Below are 18,560 nucleotides of genomic sequence, written 5' to 3' on the forward strand. Positions count from 1 at the left end.
GCCTCCCTGAAGGAGTGTCTCTCACTGTCCCCCTCCAGGCCTTTCCATTCATTCAGTCGTTCATTCAATCTTATTTATTGAGGGCTTACTACGTACAGAGCACTGTACTAAGCATTTGGGAGAGTACAACAGAACAACAAACAGACATGGAGAGCAGCCAGGCCTCCTACCTGTGTCAGGGAGCCATCGCTCAGAGGAAAGCATTTTCATGCAACCTCAACAGCATTGGAAAATCACCATCCTCACATGAGGGAGACGATTACTCTCCCCATCTTCATGGCCTTATTGAAGGCCCACCTCCTCCGAACAGCTTTCCCACACTAAACCCTCCTCTCCTCAGCTCCCACTCCCTTCTGCGTCATCCTGACTTGCTCCCTTTTCTCATATTTATCTATTTATTTATTTTACTTGTACATGTCTATTCTATTTATTTTATTTTGTTAGTATGTTTGGTTTTGTTCTCTGTCTCCCCCTTTTAGACTGTGAGCCCACTGCTGGGTAGGGACTGTCTCTATATGTTGCCAACTTGGACTTCCCAAGCGCTTAGTAAAGTGCTCTGCACACAGTAAGCGCTCAATAAATACGATTGATGATGATGATGATCCCCTTTCCCAGCCCCACACCACTTATATATATATATATATATATATATAATTATGGCATTTATTAAGTGCTTACTATGTGCAAAGCACTGTTCTAAGCACTGGGGAGGTAACAAGGTGATCAGGTTGTCCCACGGGGGGCTCACAGCCTTCAGCCCCATTTTACAGATGAGGTAACTGAGGCACAGAGAAGATAAGTTAGAGAAGCAGCGTGGCTTGGTGGAAAGAGCACGGGCTTCAGAGTCAGAGGTCACGGGTTCAAATCCCTGCTCTGCCAATTGTTAGCTGTGTGACTTTGGGCAAGTCACTTAACTTCTCTGGGCCTCAGTTACCTCATCTGTAAAACAGGGATTAAGACTGTGAGCCCCACTTGGGACAACCTTGTATCCTCCCCAGCGCTTAAAACAGTGCTCTGCACACAGTAAGCGCTTAACAAATGCCATCATTATTATTATTATTATTATTATTATTATTATTATTATTATTATTAAGTGACTTGCCCAAATATATATCTGTTATTTATTTCTATTAATGTCTGTCTCCCCCTCTAGACTGTGAGCTCGTTGTGGGCAAGGAATATTTCTGTTTATTGTTGTAGGGTCCTCTCCCAAGAGCGTAGTACAGTGCTCTGCACACAGTAAGCGCTCCATAAATACGATGGAATGAATGAGTGAATGACAGTCTCGCCGGCTCCAGCCTCAGACTCCTGATGGGAGCCTGCCTTTGGCTGGCCGAGGTCATCATCATCATCATCAATCGTATTTATTGAGCGCTTCCTATGTGCAGAGCACTGTACTGAGCGCTTGGGAAGTACAAATTGGCAACACATAGAGACAGTCCCTACCCAACAGTGGGCTCACAGTCTAAAAGGGGGAGACAGAGAACAAAACCAGACATACTAACAAAATAAAATAAATAGGATAGATATGTACAAGTAAAATAAATAAATAGAGTAATAAATATGTACAACCATATATACAGGTGGTGTGGGGAAGGGAAGGAGGTAAGATGGGGGGGATGGAGTAAGATGGGGGGGATGGAACCATCGGCCGTGGCAGACTCTCCCCTCTTAATTGGTGCCCCCGACCCAGGGGAGGGCCCAGGCTTACCTCCCCTGGTTATTCGCTGCTTGGATCTGGAAAGAGATCTTGGAGCTGCGGACACAAAAACAGAGGAGAGTCACCGTACGCGCGCTATTACAAGGTTTGGGTCAGAAAGCTCTGCATGGGGCATTTCTGGCACCATCTTGCCCTGTCCCTCTGCCTCAGGCAGACAGGGGTGCATAAGCATGCACGCATTCATTCATTCAATACTTATTGAGCGCTTACTGTGTGCAGAGCACTGTGCTAAGCGCTTGGGAAGTACAAGTTGGCATACACACACGAGCTTGTGCGCACACTCTCTCTCTCTTTCTCTCTCTCCCCCCACCGCCCTGTTTGAAATGACTTTTGCAGGCCCAACCCACCATGGCCTTAATCAATCAATCGTATTTATTGAGCGCTTACTGTGTGCGGAGCACTGTACTAAGCGCTTGGGAAGTACAAGTCGGCAACACCGCCTTGACTCCAAGCTGCCCCACACGGTAACACCTTGGGGGCAAAATAAGGCTGGTACTCCATTGCCTCCCCTCTCTTCCTCCCTTCAAGGCCCTACTGAGAGCTCACCTCCTCCAGGAGGCCTTCCCAGACTGAGCCCCTTCCTTCCTCTCCCCCTCGTGCCCCTCTCCATCCCCGCCATCTTACCTCCTTCCCTTCCCCACAGCACCTGTATATATGTATATAGGTTTGTACATATTTGTTACTCTATTTATTTATTTATTTTACTTGTACACATCTATTCTATTTATTTTATTTTGTTAGTATGTTTGGCTTTGTTCTCTGTCTCCCCCTTTTAGACTGTGAGCCCACTGTTGGGTAGGGACTGTCTCTATATACTTCCCAAGCGCTTAGTACAGTGCTCTGCACACAGTAAGCGCTCAATAAATACGATTGATGATGATGATGATTGCCTGCCCCTCTCCCTCCTCCTTTTTCACAGAAGCGGTGTGGCGTAGTGGCTAGACCCTGGGCCCGGGCGGCCCAAGGACCCGGGTTCTAATCCCGGCTCCACCACTTATCTACTGTGTGACCTTGGGCAAGTCTCTCGACTCCTCCGGGCCTCAGTCCCCACATCTGTCGAATGGGGATGCCGAGTGTGAGCCTTACATGGGACAGGGACCGTCCAACCTGATTAACATGTACCTACCCCAGCGCTAGGTACATAATAAGCACATAACAAGTACCATAATTACCATTATTATTATTATTCCAGCCACTGCTCCCCCACACCTGCACGCATGTGTCTGCAAAGGAGACCCCCCAAGTGTGGTGGAGGCTACGTACCATAGCGCGGACTTGAACTGCGTCAGGTCGAAAGAATCCAGCCCACTTAGAAACACCTGCTCGGCTGTTTCCTTTGCCTGCGGAGGAAATTATCCCGCGTCATCCCAGGCAGAGACAGCATTCACTGCTGGATAAATGGGGCTCTTCAAGCCCTTTGGTGGTCCTGACAATGTTCTGGGGAGTGGGCTGAGGTCCCAGAGGCCTTGCCCCAAGCAGAGGGGCTATTTGGAAATGATGGGGGAATCGCCCTTTGACCCATGGTCAATGCTGTAATCTTCTCTGGCACCTGGCTCCATCTCCAGGAACCAATCATTCATTCAATCATATTCACTGAGTACTTACTGCATGCAGAGCACTCTACTAAGCGCTTTAGAGAGTACAATACAACAATAAACAGACACAATCCCTGTCCACAATGAGCCTACAGTCTAGATGGGGGAGACGGACACTAATATAAATGACAGATACGTATGTAACTGCTGTGGGGCTGGGGAGGAAGGGGGGAAGAACAAAGGGAGCGAGTCAGGGCAACACAGAAGGGAGCGTGGGAGGAGAAGAAGAAAGAGGGGCTTAGTCTGGAAAGGCTTCTTGGAGGAGATGTGCCTTCAGTGAGGTCTTGAAGGAAGTAATTGTCTGCTGGATTTGAGGAGGGAGAGCATTCCAGGCCAGAGGCAGGATGTGGGCGAGGGGTCGGCAGGCATATAGACGAGATCGCGGTCCAGTAAGAAGGTTAGCATTAGAGGAGTGAGATGTCCCTTTCCATGCCCCTCATCTTACCTCCTTCCCTTCCCCACAGCACCTGCATATATGTATATATGTTTGTACATATTTATTACTCTATTTATTTATTTTACTAGTACATATCTATTCCATTTATTTTATTTTGTTAGTATGTTTGGTTTTGTCCTCTGTCTCCCCCTTTTAGACTGTGAGCCCACTGTTGGGCAGGGACTGTCTCTATATGTTGCCAACTTGTACTTCCCAAGCGTGTAGTACAGTTCTCTGCACACTGTAAGCGCTCAATAAAAACGATTGATTGATTGATTGAATGTGCGGGCTGGGTTGGAGTAGGAGAGTAGCAAGGTGAGATAGGAGGGGGCTGGGTAATTGAGTGCTTTAAAGAGAATGGTGAGGAGTTTTTGTTTGATGCGGAGGTAGACGGGCAACCTCTGGAGTTTTGTGAGTTTTCTCAAACTGAAGCAGTGGGAGGCTATCTCATCGATGCCCATGCCCACACAAGGCCTGATGGCAGGGCTGTGAGATGCCCAGGCCGAACTTTACCGAGGCTGGAGGAGCCGGACGCGTTTGCATGTCTGTGTTTCGGCAGGGGAATCTCCGGCGCGGAATCTAGAGACGCAGGGCAGAAGGCGCTCGGTCCCAGGCCTGGGACTCAGGGGACCTGGGCTCTCATCCAGGCCCCACCACTTGTCTGCTGGGTGACCTTGGGCAAGTCACTTCAAATGCCAACATTTGAGAACTGAGCCCAAGCCAGAGTACCAACAATCAAAGCGGAAAGATGAGGTAAAATGGGACAAATGACTCACGCATTAGCAAAGGACTTCTGCCCACTGTACTTAGCATTCAGCAACTTCTTGGCCTGAGAAGTCACACCCTGCTCACTGAAATGTGTCTGTTGTCGTATTGTACTCTCCCAAGTGTTTAATACAGTGCTTTGCACACAGTAAGTGCTCAATAAATGCGACTGAATGAATGAATGAATGAATGGGGACCCCACTCACACACAGAAGGCCCTGGCACCATCAGCATCCGCCAGTTGTTACTGCCCCGGCTGGTTGCAGACAGGGAGAGGCCACCATCAATCGTATTTATTGAGCGCTTACTATGTGCAGAGCACTGTATTAAGTGCTTGGGCGAGTGCGACAGAACAGAATTAGCAGACCCGTTCTCTACCCCAAGCGAGCTTATAGTCAGGATTGGTACCACTGCAGAACCCTTCCCCAAAATGCCAGGATGGTGCCCAGTTGGACCTGGCCTGGCCCTTCTAGGGGGCCAGAGGCTCCTTATGAGCTCATTATGGGCAAGACTGTGTCTTTTTGTTGTGACCCTGTACTCTCCCAAGAGTTTAGTACACTGCTTTGCACCCGGTAAGCGCTCAATAAATACGACTGAATGAAGGAATGAACTCGCCTGCCCCTTTTGCTGCTATCCGGGTTGGCCCGATCTGGGAGATGATCAGATCAGATCATTTTTCCTTATGTTGCACGCCTCCCCGCTCCTCAAGAACCTCATCCCACCAAGCAAAAACTCGCGACTACTGACCCGTCGGCTCTCTCCCCTCCTTTTTATCCGCTCTTCTCCCACCCACCCCGGCCTGCCTCTTTGTTCCTCCCAAACTAATTGACTCGCTGTGTCAGGTTTTCATCTCTCGTGCTTGTGCCCGCCCCCGCTCCCTGGAACTCTCTCCCCCTTCATATCCTCTGAGCCACAACTCTCGCCATCTCCCCTCTTGAAGAGATTCCCTCTCTCTTGAGAAGCAGCGTGTCTCTGTGGCTAGAGCCCGGGCCTGGGACTCAGAAGGATCTGGTTTCTCATCCCGGCTCCGCCACATGTCCGCAGTGAGACCTCAGGCAAGTCGCTTCACTTCTCTAGGCCTCCGTTCCCTCATCTATAAATTGGGGCTGAGAGCGTGAGCCCCAAGTGGGACAGGGACTGTGTCTGACTTGATTTACTTACAACTACCCCAGGGCTTAGAGCAGTACTTGGCACACAGGAAGGGCTTAACGAGTACCATAATAATGATTATTATTATCATAACCTTGGTGACGCTGAAAGTTTGAGCATAGCGTGCAATGCTGGCCATAACAGCCTCCACGACGGCGGCGTAGACTTGGGACAGCAGCCTGCTTAATGAACAGAAAAGACTTGTCAGTCACCGTTCCCCACCCTGCAAGTTTGACAGCCTGAACCCACGCCAACATGCTCCTCCGTGGGACACCTCTGGGGAAGGGGGTTCACACAGGTGCCCCCGGATAATCCCCACCCAAATCACGTCATGGACCCACTGGGTGTGTATATACAGAAGTGATTCATCGCAGAGATTGGCCCACAGCAAACTGAAGACCGTAAACTCATCTCTAGACTCCTTGTGGGCAGGGAATGTGTCTGTTTATTGTTCTGTTGTGCTCTCCCAAGTACTTAGTACAGTGCTCCACAAACGGTAAGCGCTCAGTAAGTATGTCCAAATGAATGAGCTAACAATAATAATAATGATGATGGTATTTGTTAAGCGCTTACTATGTGCGAAGCACGGTTCTAAGCGCTGGGGAGGTTACAAGGTGATCATTTATTTTATTTATTTTATTTATTTATTTTATTTTGTTAGTATGTTGGGTTTTGTTCTCTGTCTCCCCCTTTTAGACTGTGAGCCCACTGTTGGGTAGGGACTGTCTCTATATGTTGCCAACTTGGACTTCCCAAGCGCTTAGTACAGTGCTCTGCACACAGTAAGCGCTCAATAAATACGATTGATGATGACGATGATCAGGTTGTCCCATGGGGGGCTCACAGTTTTAATCCCCATTTTACAGCTGAGGGAACTGAGGCCCAGAGAAGTGAAGTGACTTGCCCAAAGTCACACAGCTGACAGTTGGCGGAGCTGGGATTTGAACCCATGACCTCTGACTCCAAAGCCCGGGCTCTTTCCACTGAGCCACACTGCTCCTCCAAGGACAGGACAGCTCCCTCACCATGCTCTCTGAGGACTCAGCTGCCATTTTCCCCCAAGCCCCCAAGGCTTTTATAGCATGGAGCCCACTGTTGGGTAGGGACTGTCTCTATATGTTGCCAACTTGTACTTTCCAAGCGTTTAGTACAGTGCTCTGCACACAGTAAGCGCTCATTAAATACGATTGATTGATATGGAGAAGCAGGGTGGCCTAGTGGAAAGAGCCCAGGCCTGCGACTCAAAGGACCGGGGTTCTCTGCCAGCTGCTTGCTGTGTGATCTTGGACAAGTCGCTTCACTTCTCTGGGCCTCAGTTCCCTCAGTTGGAAAATTGGGGATTAAATCCCAATTCTTCCTCCTACTTAGACACCGAGCCCCACGCGGGACAGGGACTGTGTCCGATCTAATGAACTTGAATCTCCCTCAGATGCTTAGAACAGGGTTGACAGATAGTAAGTGCTTAACAAATACTATGAAAAAAAATGTCCTGGCAAAGCCAACAGGGAGCTTGAGAGTCTGGGCCCATGACATCTTTAATTAATCAATCAATCAATCGTATTTATTGAGCGCTTACTGCGTGCAGAGCACTGTACTAAGCGCTTGGGAAGTACAAGTCGGCAACACATAGAGACAGTCCCTGCCCAACAGCGGGCTCACAGTCTAGAAGGGGGAGATCTTTAGCAAGCTTCAGGTAGGAGAAGCAGCGTAGCCTAATGGAAAGAGCACGGGCCCGGTGGTCAAAGGACGTGGGTTCTAATCCCGGCTCTGCCACACGTCTGTGTGTGACCTTGGGCAAGTAACTTCACTTCTCTGTGCCTCAGTGACCTCATCTGTAAAATAAGGATGAAGACTGTGGGCCCCATGTGGGACAGGGACTGTGTCCAACCTGATTACCTTGTATCTACCCCAGTGCTTGGCACTTAGTAAGCCCGAGGAGTAACCATCCTAGCTCCAGGATTACCAATTTAAGTACTTGAATGCCTTTGGCTCTCCTGTGGAGTTATGGTTTTACTTGACTGACAGAGATTTCTTCCTTCCCTTCCCCACAGCACCTGTATGTATATATGTATATATGTTTGTACATATTTATTACTCTATTTATTTATTTATTTATTTATTTTGCTTGTACATATCTATTCTATTTATTTTATTTTGTTAGTTTGTTTGGTTTTGTTCTCTGTCTCCCCCTTTTAGACTGTGAGCCCACTGCTGGGTAGGGACTGTCTCTATATGTTGCCAATTTGTACTTCCCAAGCGCTTAGTACAGTGCTCTGCACATAGTAAGCGCTCAATAAATACGATTGATTGATTGATTGATTGATTGATTAACCGCTGACTCCCAACTTCTCGTACTTTCCCATGGGCTTAGTACAGTGCTCTGCATATAATAAGCGCTCGATAAATACTACTGAATGAATGAGTAAGCTGGAACTCAGGCTGCAATGGGGTTACGATGGCTCTTTTGGGGCGTACCCCAAACTTTCCTAACCCCCACGGTGGCCCCCAGGAAGGGGTCCCCAAGCCTACCAGCTGATCAAGCAGCTCCCTAAGGCAGGCAGGCAGGCAATGTTAAGTCATTAGAGCCAGGAGCCGTCCATTGCCACGGGGGACACTGAGTCTGGACAGGCTGAGGCCTGCTCTTTCATTCATTCGATCGCATTTATTGAGCAAAGCGCTGTACTACGCACTTGGGAGAGTATGACCCAATTGCTCCCTCCCCTCAGAAAGGCCCTAATGGGCAAGTAACTTCGCTTCTCTGTGCCTCAGTGACCTCATCTGTAAAATGAGGGTGAAGACTGTGGGCCCCATGTGGGACAGGGATTGGGTCCAACCTGATTAGCTAGTATCTACCCCAGAGCTTAATACAGTAAGTACTAAGTAAGCGCTTAACAAATACTGTTAAAACAACAAAAACTGGCTGCATCCCCCATGGGGGTGGATGGCTGGCCGGCTGGCTACTTGGGGACCAGTGTTCTGGCCAGAGCATCATAGGTGAATGAAGATCTCTTAGCCCAAAAGGTGTCCTCTCCAGATAGGACCCTGACCTGTCATTTACTGCTTTCAACTGGGCCGGGAAAAAAAGCCCTGCATAAACAGATACTTACACAGGTTTGCTCTTCTTGGGCAGGATGCTGTCAGTGCCTGCGGGAGAGCAGAAGGGTTATAGTCGCGACCTTGAGGTAAATCCAGCCCTACCCCTGCAGAATATGTCTCATTTTCCCAGAGGAAACAAAAAAGCGGTGTGGCCTAGCGGAGAGAGCACAGGCCTGGGATTCAGAGGACCTGGATTCTCATCCCAACTCCACCGCTTGTCTGCTGTGTGACCTTGGGCCGCTCACTTCACTTGTCTTGTACTTCCCAAGCACTTAGTACAGTGCTCTGCACACAGTAAGCGCTCAATAAATATGATTGATTGATTGACTGTCCGGGTTTCAGTTTCCTCAATGTAAAATGGGGAATAAATCCTACTGCCTCCTACTTAGACCCCATGTGGGACGGGGCCTGATTAGCTTGTACCCACTCCAGGGCTTAGAACAGTGCTTGACACACAGAAAGTGCTTAGCAAATACCATAAAACAAACAAAATAGCCCCTAAACCTGCTTCGACTGGGGTTGCCATAAAGCCTTCAATTTCTGCCCCAAATACCCACCTCCTCCCCAATTCTCAGGGTGCCCGAGTCCTAAATGCGGAGGGGTAGGGGGAATCCTCCTTCAGCTCCACTTAAACAACAAAACGAGGGGGGCCTGGTGTGGGCCCACGTAATAGAAGTCATCCTTGATCCCTAGAAACTGAGTTTGGTTCCTTGCTGCAGGAGGACTAAACTTGGGCATAAATTGAGTTTGGCTCCGTGCTCTAGTAGGACAGGATCCAGGGCTCTGTGAGAAGGCTTCGTGGGTATAAACTGAATTTGGTTCCTCGCTGTGACTGGGGACAAAACCCACGCCTCTGTGTGAAGTCCTTCATGGATGTAAACTGAGTTTGGTTCCTTGCTGCGCAAGCTTGGGCCTCTGTGAGAAGCCTTCATGGGTATAAACCCTGAGGTCTGACGATCCGTGCCAGTGTGTAGCCCTCCACCCTTACCCTCGGCCCCCCTGGGCTCCCCGGCTTTTTCAGCACAAGGTCCCCAAGGGTAGAATGGAGCTGGTCACTCAACATTTGGGGTCTGCAAGAGATCCGGGACCCCGTCCGGGAGACGGCCGAACGCCCTGACCACGTTTTGGCTCCCGAGGAGTAGCCGGGGAGACGCTTACCCAGATCCGGGACGTGAGTGGCGCCGAAGAAATAGGTCCGGGAGCAGGCCAGAGGGCCCTTGGGAGAGACGCACTGCACCACCTGTCAGGAGTAAAGACAAAGAAGTCAGGCAGGAGAATCAGCTGCACCAGAACTCACTGCTAAGGAAACGGCAGCCACAGCGAATCCACTGGAAATTGCAATTTCCTGTTCACTCGTTCATCCAGTTGTATTTACTGAGCGCTTACTGTGTGCACAGCACTGTACAAAGCACTTGGGAGAGGACAGCACAATAATACACAGACACATTCCCCACCCGCAATGAGTTTACAGTCTAGACGGGGATACGGACATTGCTAGAAATCAATAACTTTCAGATATGGACAATTACAGATATTCCCTGCCAGCTGAATGGCTAGAAATTGCACCAATAATAATAATAATAATAATAATAATGGCATTTGTTAAGCGCTTACTATGTGCAAAGCACTGTTCTATGCACTGGGGGGATACAAGGTGATCAGGTTGTCCGGCGTGGGGCTCACAGTCATCATCCCCATTTTACAGATGAGGTAACTGAGGCTCCGAGAAGTTAAGTGCCCAAGGTCACACAGCAGACATGTGGCGGAGCCGGGATTCAAACCCATGACCCCTGAGTCCAAAGCCCGGGCTCTTTCCACTGAGTCACGTTGCTTCTCTACCCCAGAGCTTAGAATAATGCTTGGAGAAGCAGCATGCTGTAGTGGATAGAAGATGGTCCTGGGAGTCAGAAGGTCATGGGTTCTAATCCTGCCTCCACCACTTGTCTGCTGTGTGACCTTGGGCAAAGCACGTCACTTCTCTGTGCCTCAGTTACCTCATAGGAATAATAACTGTGGTATTCGCTAAGCACTTACTGTGTGCCAGGCACTGCATAAAGTGCTGGGGTGAATACAAGAAAATCAGGTTGGACACAGTCCCTGTCCAAGATGGGGCTCACGGTCTCAATCCCCATTTTACAGATGAGGTGACTGAGGCACAGAGAAGTGAAGCGATTTGCCCAAGGTCACACAGCAGAGCAGTGGCGGGGCCGGGATTAGAACCCATGACCTCCTGATTCCCGGGCCCAGGCTCTATCCACTACACCATGCTGCTCATCTGTAAAATGGGGATTAAAACTGTGAGCCCCACATGGGACAGGGACTGTATCCAATCTGATTACCTTGTATCAACCCCAGAGCATAGAACTGTGCTTGGCACATAGCATTTAACGAATATCATAATTATTACTATGATAATAATCATAAGAGAAGCAGCGTGGCACAGTGGAAAGAGCTTGGGCTTTGGAGTCAGAGGTCGCGGGTTCGAATCCCGGCTCCACTAATTGTCAGCTGTGTGACTTCGGGCAAGTCACTTCACTTCTCTGTGCCTCAGTCACCTCATCTGTAAAATGGGGAGGAAGCCTGGGAGGCCCCCGTGGGACCACCTGATCACCTTGTAACCTTCCCAGCGCTTACAACAGTGCTTTGCACATAGGAAGCGCTTAATAAATGCCATCATTATTATTATTATAAGTGCCTAACAAGTACCACAATTACTAATTATTATTATTAGTAAGGAATCGGGGTCTAAGTCCCCGTCTTCTCCTCCGAGGCCGGGTCAACCAGACGGTTGGTTCCTAATGGACGCCCCCCGCCTCCCCGGGCCCAGAGGGTGAAGCAGAGACCCGAGGAGCGAGCGGTCCTCACCATCTGCTTGGCCGTGCTCCCTCCCAGCCCGGTGTTGCGAACCAGGTGGCCTTCGGAGGGGAAGTTAAAGTTGCCCGAATTGAGGTTGTCCCGCGTGGAATGGCTCCCGAAGAGCACCAACGGCTGCCTGCTGGGGCTAGAAGTCCAGAAAAAACGCAAGGTGAGAGAGTAGAGTGGACGCTGGCCCGGCTTCGGGGCGGTGGGAGGGGGAGAGGAGGCATGCCTACCTACTGTACGCGTTCGGTCAGTCGGGTCAAACCGACGCTATGGACGGAAGCGGTGTGGACTAGCAGATAGAGCCCGGGCCTCAGGAAGACCTGCGTTCTAATCCCGGCTCCACCACTTGCCTGCTGTGTGACCTTGGGCAAGTCTGTTATCTTCCCTGGGCCTCAGTTACCTCGTTTGTAAAATGGGGATTAAGACTGTGAGCCCCACGTGGGACAGGGACTGTGTTCAACTTGATCTGCTTGTCTCTACCCCTGCGCTTATTAAAGTGGCTGGCACACCGTAAGAGCTTAACAAATACCATCGTTATTGTTATAATTAGAGAGGGAGACAGGCAAGAATATAATCTCTGCCCCACCCTGCCTTCCACCACCCTGGCAGGAAAGTGGGTCCAAAGCACTTTAGCCGCTGGACTCTGAGCTAAACTTTCTGCTCCTCTGACCATGGCACTCTCCTGATTGCTGTTTTATTTTAGGTCATTTTCTGGGTGGTTTTTGGGGGTTTTTTTTTAATGGAAAGAGCCCGGGCTTGGGAGTCAATCAATCAATCAATCAATCAATCGTATTTATTCAGCGCTCACTGTGTGCAGAGCACTGTACTAAGCGCTTGGGAAGTACAAGTCGGCAACACATAGAGACAGTCCCTACCCAACAGCGGGCTCACAGTCTAGAAGACGGCGGTTCTAATCCTGGCTCCGCCACTTGTCTGCTCTGTAATCTTGGGCAGGCCACTTAATTTATCTGTGCCTTATCTGTAAAATGAGGATTAAGACTGTGAGCACCAGGAGGACCAACCTGATTATCTTGTATCTACCCCAGCGCTTAGAACAGTGAATGGCACATAGTGAGCACTTAAATGTCATTATTATCATTATGATTATTATTATTAATGGCATTTATTAAGCACTTCCTACGTGCCAGGCACTCGTCAAAGTGCTGAGGTAGATTTGAGCTAATCAGATGGGGCACAGTCCATGTCCCATATGGAGCTCACCGTCTTATTCCCCATTTTACAGATGAAGTAAACTCATTATGGGCAGGGAACATGTCTGCTAATTCTGTTGCACTGAACTCTCCCAAGTGCTTAGTATAGTGCCCTGCAATCAATAGGCACTCCATCGATTGATTGCTGAGGGAACCGAGGCCCAGAGAAGTGAAATGACTTGCCCAGGGTCCTACAGCAGTCAAGTGGCAGAGCCGGGATTTAAAAACAGGTTCTTCTGACTCCCAAGCTCGGGCTCTGTCTACTAGGCCACACCGTTTCGTCATTCCTCCCTTGCCTGCCTCCAATCCGTCCTCGCCTCTTCGATACATACATATTTATTACTCTATTTATTTATTTATTTTACTTGTACATATCTATCCTATTTATTTTATTTTGTTGGTATGTTCGGTTTTGTTCTCTGTCTCCCCCTTTTAGACCGTGAGCCCACTGTTGGGTAGGGACTGTCTCTTTGTGTTGCCAATTTGTACTTCCCAAGCGCTTAGTCCAGTGCTCTGCACATAGTAAGCGCTCAATAAATACGATTGATGATGATGATGATTGTGAAACAATAAGGGAAGGGGACCATGTCCGATTCCCACTTTGACCACGCTCTCCCAGCCCTCAGGACACTGCTCTGCACCCAGTAAAGCGCTCAATAAATACTTTTACTACTAGAAAAAAAAGACACCCCGGGCGGCGTGCGCTGAGATGTAAAGCCCCAACATGTTCTCTCAGGATTTACGTGCACACACCTCGTGCGTGGAACGCAAAACATTTCTGACCTCAAACTCACAGGGGCCGAACCCAGCCGAACAGGAAACTCATTCTTAACTGTTCTTCCCCGCGGGCGCTTGTCATAAACCGGGATTAATACCATGGAACAACAATTTGCCAATATAAAGAGCTGTGGTATTAAAGGGCTGGGAGGGCACTAAGGTCATCTGGTCCAGTCCTCTGCCTCCAGGTTTTCAGGTACCTAATCAGATTAATTTGATAAAGGGTGAAGAACGGGAGACTGAGAGGGTCCGGACCGTCACAGGCTGAATTTGATGGGAGCGAGCCGATCCCATTGAAGAGAATTCCGCTCAGTTCCTTGCACAAACTCGGAGTGTCTTAGGGAGAGCTTCCTGCCTGATCGTCAATTATTAATAATAATAATGATGATGATAATCGTGGTATTTGTTAAGCACTTACTATGTGCCAGACACTGCGGTAGGTACAAGTTAATCATCATCAATCGTATTTATTGAGCGCTTACTGTGTGCAGAGCACTGTACTAAGCGCTTGGGAAGTACAAACTGGCAACATATAGAGACAGCCCCTACCCAACAGTGGGCTCACAGTCTAAAAGGGGGAGACAAAACCGAACATACTAACAAAATAAAATAAATAGAATAGATAGGTACAAGTAAAATAAATAAATACATAAATAGAGTAATAAATATGTACAATCAGTTTAATCAGTTTGGGCACAGTCCCTGTCCCACATGGGGCTCAAAGTCTTCATCCCCATTTGACAGATAACTAAGGCGTAGAGAAGTGAAGTGACTAGCCCAAGGTCACACAGCAAAACGGGTGGTGGAGCCAGGATTAGAACCCACGACCTTCTGACTGTCAGGCCCAGGCTCTATCCACTGGGCCAGGGTGCTTCAGATGCAATGCCCCGTAGTACGGCTTTGGGTACGACACCAAAGACGCTTCTTGTGCTCACTGGGAGCCAGTCAGTCATATTTATTGAGTGCTTACTGTGTACAGAGCACTGTACTAAGCACCCTAAACAATAAACAGACACATTCCCTGCCCACAACGAGCTCCTGCCCAGCTCTGTAAGGGTAGGCTGTTCATTCATTCATCCAATCATATTTATTGAGCACGTACTGTGTGCAGAGCACTGTACTAAGCACTCGGGGGAGGACACTATAACAATAAACAGACACATTCCCCACCCACACGAGCTTACAGTCTAGAGGGTGTAGCTGTGGTATTTGTTAAGCGCTATGTGCCAGACACTGTACTATGCACTGGGGTGGATACAAGCAAACGAGGTTGGACGTAGTCCCTGTCCCATGTGGGGCTCACGGCCTCAAACCCCATTGTACAGATGAGGTAACTGAGGCCCAGAGAAGTGAGGTAACTTACCCGAGGCACGCAGCAGACAAGCGGTGGAGTCCGGATTAGAACCCAGGCCCGGGCTCTATTCACCGCCCCCTCACCCGCCGATGGCCAACCCGGCCCACCCGCGGGAGATGGGCAAATACCTGTTGTCGGTGATGTGACTGGAGATCATCCCATGGCTAAAGTAACTTCTGAACGGCTGCAAGAGGAAGCAGAGTTGAAATTAAGGAAAAGCAGCTTCTGGGAGGGCCCCATGGTCAGCCAATCCCAGTCACTGCAGCTATAAACTTAGTAAGTGTAATATAGACTTGGTAATAATAATCAATCAATCATATTTACTGAGCGCTTACTGTGTGCAGAGCACTGTACTAAGCGCTTCGGAAGTACAAGTCGGCAACATAGAGAGACGGTCCCTACCCAACAGTGGGCTCACAGTCTAGAAGGGGGAGACAGAGAACAAAACATATCAACAGAATAAAATAAATACAATAAATATGTACAAGTAAAATAAATAGAGTAATAAATACGTACAAACATATTTACAGAAGGAAGGAAGGAAAAGGAAGGGAGGAAAAGGAAGGAGAAGGAAGGAAGGAAGGAAGGAAGGAAGGAAGGAAGGAAGGAAGGAAGGAAGGAAGGAAGGAAAATGAAGGAAGGAAGGAAGGAAAAGGAAGGAAGGAAGGGGAAGGAAGGAAGGAAGGAAGGAAGGAAGGAAGGAAGGAAAAGGAAGGAAGGAAGGAAAAGGAAGGAAGGAAGGAAAAGGAAGGAAGGAAAAGGAAGGAAGAAAAAGGAAGGAAGGGAGGGAGGGAGGATGGATCGATGGATAGGAGGGAGGGTGGGAGGAAGGAAGGAAGGAAGGAAGAAAGGAAAGGAAGGAAGGAAGGAAAAAAGGAAGGAAGATGAGAGAGGAGGCTGATGCAGTAATCCAGTCGGGATCGCGCGTGCACCTCACGTGGGCCACTCCCAGAACTCCATAATAATGATAATAAAAATTGTGGCATTTATTAAGTGCTTACTATGTGCCACGCACTGTTCTAAATGCTGGGGTAGATACAAGATAACCGGGTTGGGCACAGTCCCTGTCCTTCATGGGGCTCATATTCTGCATCCCCATTTTACAGATGAGGGGACTGAGGCACCAAGAAGTGAGGTGACTTGCCCACGGTCACAAAGCAGAAAAGTGGCGGAGGAGGGATGTGAACCCAGATCCTTCTGACTCAGTGCCGGACTCTATCCACGGGGCCATGCTGCTTCTTCATCATCATCAATCGTATTTATTGAGCGCTTACTATGTGCAGAGCACTGTACTAAGCGCTTGGGAAGTACAAATTGGCAACATATAGAGACAGTCCCTACCCAACAGTGGGCTCACACTAAGCCCCCAATCGTATTTATTGCTTCTTCTGTTGGGCACAGGATATCCACCCCACCCTCAGCCCCACGGACCTTATGCCTGTCGAGGGGCAACTGTGGTATTTAATTGTGGTATTTGTTAAGTGCTTACTATGTGCCAGGCACTCTACTAAGCGCTGGGGTGGATACGAGCAAATCAGTGTGTTCCGGGGGGGCTCCCAGTCTACAGCCTCATTTTACAGATGAGGGAACCAAAGCCCAGCCAAGTGAAGTGACTTGCCCATGGTCAAACAGCTGACAAGTGGCTGGGCAGGGATTCGAACCCATGACCCTCTGACTCCCAAGCCCGTGCTCTAGCCTCAATGTCATGCTGCTTCTCTAGATCCATAAATATTATTTTACCTGTACATATCTATTCTATTTATTTTATTTTGTGAATATGTTTGGTTTTGTTCTCTGTCTCCCCCTTCTAGACTGTGAGCCCGCTGTTGGGTAGGGACTGTCTCTAGATGTTGCCAACTTGGGCTTCCCAAGCGCTTAGTACAGTGCTCTGCACACAGTAAGCGCTCAATAAATACGATAGATGATTGATGATGATGATGATCCAAGCTAACAATAATAATGACGGTATTGGTTAAATGCTTACGTTGAGCAAGCACTGTTCTAAGCACTGGAGTGGCTAGGGGAAGCAGTGTGGCTCAGTGGAAAGAGTGAGGGCTTGGGAGTCAGGGGTCATGGGTTCGAATCCCAGCTCCACCACTTGTCAGCTGTGTGACCTTGGGCAAGCCACTTAACTTCAGTACCTCATCTGTAAAATGGGGATTAAGACTGTGAGCCCCAAGTGGGACAACCTGATCACCTTGTTGCCCCCCCCCACCCGGCGCTTAGAACAGCGCTCTGCACATAGTAAGCGCTTAACAAATACCACCATTATAAGGTAATCAGGTTGTCCCACTTGGGGCTCACAGTCTTCCTCCTCCTTTTACAGACGAGGGAACTGAGGCACAGAGAAGTTAAGTGGCTTGCCCAAGGTCCCACAACAGACAAGTGGAGAAGCTGGGTTTGGAACCCAAGCCCTCTGACTCTCAAGCCTGTGCTCTGTCCACTGCTTCTCGGATCGGACACAGTCCATGCCCCACATGGGGCATTATTATTTATATATTTATTTATTTATTTATTTTACTTGTCCATATCTATTCTATTTATTTTATTTTGTTAGTATGTTTGGTTTTGTTCCGTCTCCCCCTTTTAGACTGTGAGCCCAATTATTTATTTATTTATTTATTTGTTTTACTTGTCCATATCTATTCTATTTATTTTATTTTGTTAGTATGTTTGGTTTTGTTCTCTGTCTCCCCCTTTTAGACTGTGAGCCCAATTATTTATTTATTTATTTATTTTAGTTGTCCATATCTATTCTATTTATTTTATTTTGTTAGTATGTTTGGTTTTGTTCTCTGTCTCCCCCTTTTAGACCGTGAGCCCACTGTTGGGTAGGGACTGTCTCTATATGTTGCCAATTTGTACTTCCCAAGCGCTTAGTACGGTGCTCTGCACATAGTAAGCGCTCACTAAATACGATTGGTGATGAGGATGATGGGGCTCACAGTCTTCAACCCCACTGAACGACTGTCACCCAGAGTCCAGTGGGATGACCAGACCGGCAGGTGGGTCGGGATTAACGGGAAAAGTGCTCTGGAAAAGTCCTCTAATCCCTAAACTCATCCTCTAGGCCGTCAGCTCACTGCGGGGAGGGAACGTGTCCGTTTAATTCCTATTGTACTCTCCCAAGCACTTAGTACAGTGCTCTGCACCAAGTGAGCGCCCAAACTATACGACTGACTGGCTGTCGGACTGGGTGCCTCCCCGAAGCGGGTTCAGGACGGAACCACTAGACTGTAAAGTCGTTGTGGGAAGGGATTGTGTCCGTTTACCGTTTATTTATTGTAATAAATCCATTAAAGAGGCGTACCTAAGTGCTGTGGAACGGGGAGAGGGAATGAAGAGAGAGAGGGGGATGGATTTGATTCTTCTTCCCTGCTGTTTAAACGGCATTTCTGCTAGAAGTGAGACCAAATTCACATATGTGTGAAGATTATCATCATCCCCCGGGCCTGGAATGGCCTCCCTCTGCCCATCTGCCAAGCTAGCTCTCTTCCTCCCTTCAAGGCCCTGCTGAGAGCTCACCTCCTCCAGGAGGCCTTCCCAGACTGAGCCCCTTCCTTCCTCTCCCCCTCGTCCCCCTCTCCATCCCCCC

The 18,560-nt window shown here is 48.7% G+C and overlaps 1 protein-coding gene across 2 annotated transcripts in view; it reads right to left on the reverse strand.

The window, feature by feature from the left end:
* C4H20orf194 (chromosome 4 C20orf194 homolog) overlaps positions 1–18,560 on the reverse strand; it is a 188,235-nt gene that overhangs the window by 105,935 nt on the left and 63,740 nt on the right. The window contains exons 9-15 of one of the 2 annotated variants that reach the window (XM_038745460.1): positions 15,094–15,149; positions 11,627–11,762; positions 9,920–10,001; positions 8,773–8,809; positions 5,760–5,844; positions 2,984–3,060; positions 1,712–1,756 (exon numbers count right to left, since the gene is read on the reverse strand). In XM_038745460.1, the coding sequence (XP_038601388.1) occupies positions 1,712–1,756; positions 2,984–3,060; positions 5,760–5,844; positions 8,773–8,809; positions 9,920–10,001; positions 11,627–11,762; positions 15,094–15,149 (518 nt within the window). Of the gene's footprint in view, positions 1–1,711; positions 1,757–2,983; positions 3,061–5,759; positions 5,848–8,772; positions 8,810–9,919; positions 10,002–11,626; positions 11,763–15,093; positions 15,150–18,560 lie in introns of both variants that reach the window. The other variant, XM_038745459.1, reaches the window with a different exon arrangement.

This window comes from Tachyglossus aculeatus, chromosome 4 (genome assembly GCF_015852505.1).
Source record: "Tachyglossus aculeatus isolate mTacAcu1 chromosome 4, mTacAcu1.pri, whole genome shotgun sequence".
Classification (NCBI taxonomy): Eukaryota; Metazoa; Chordata; class Mammalia; order Monotremata; family Tachyglossidae; genus Tachyglossus; species Tachyglossus aculeatus.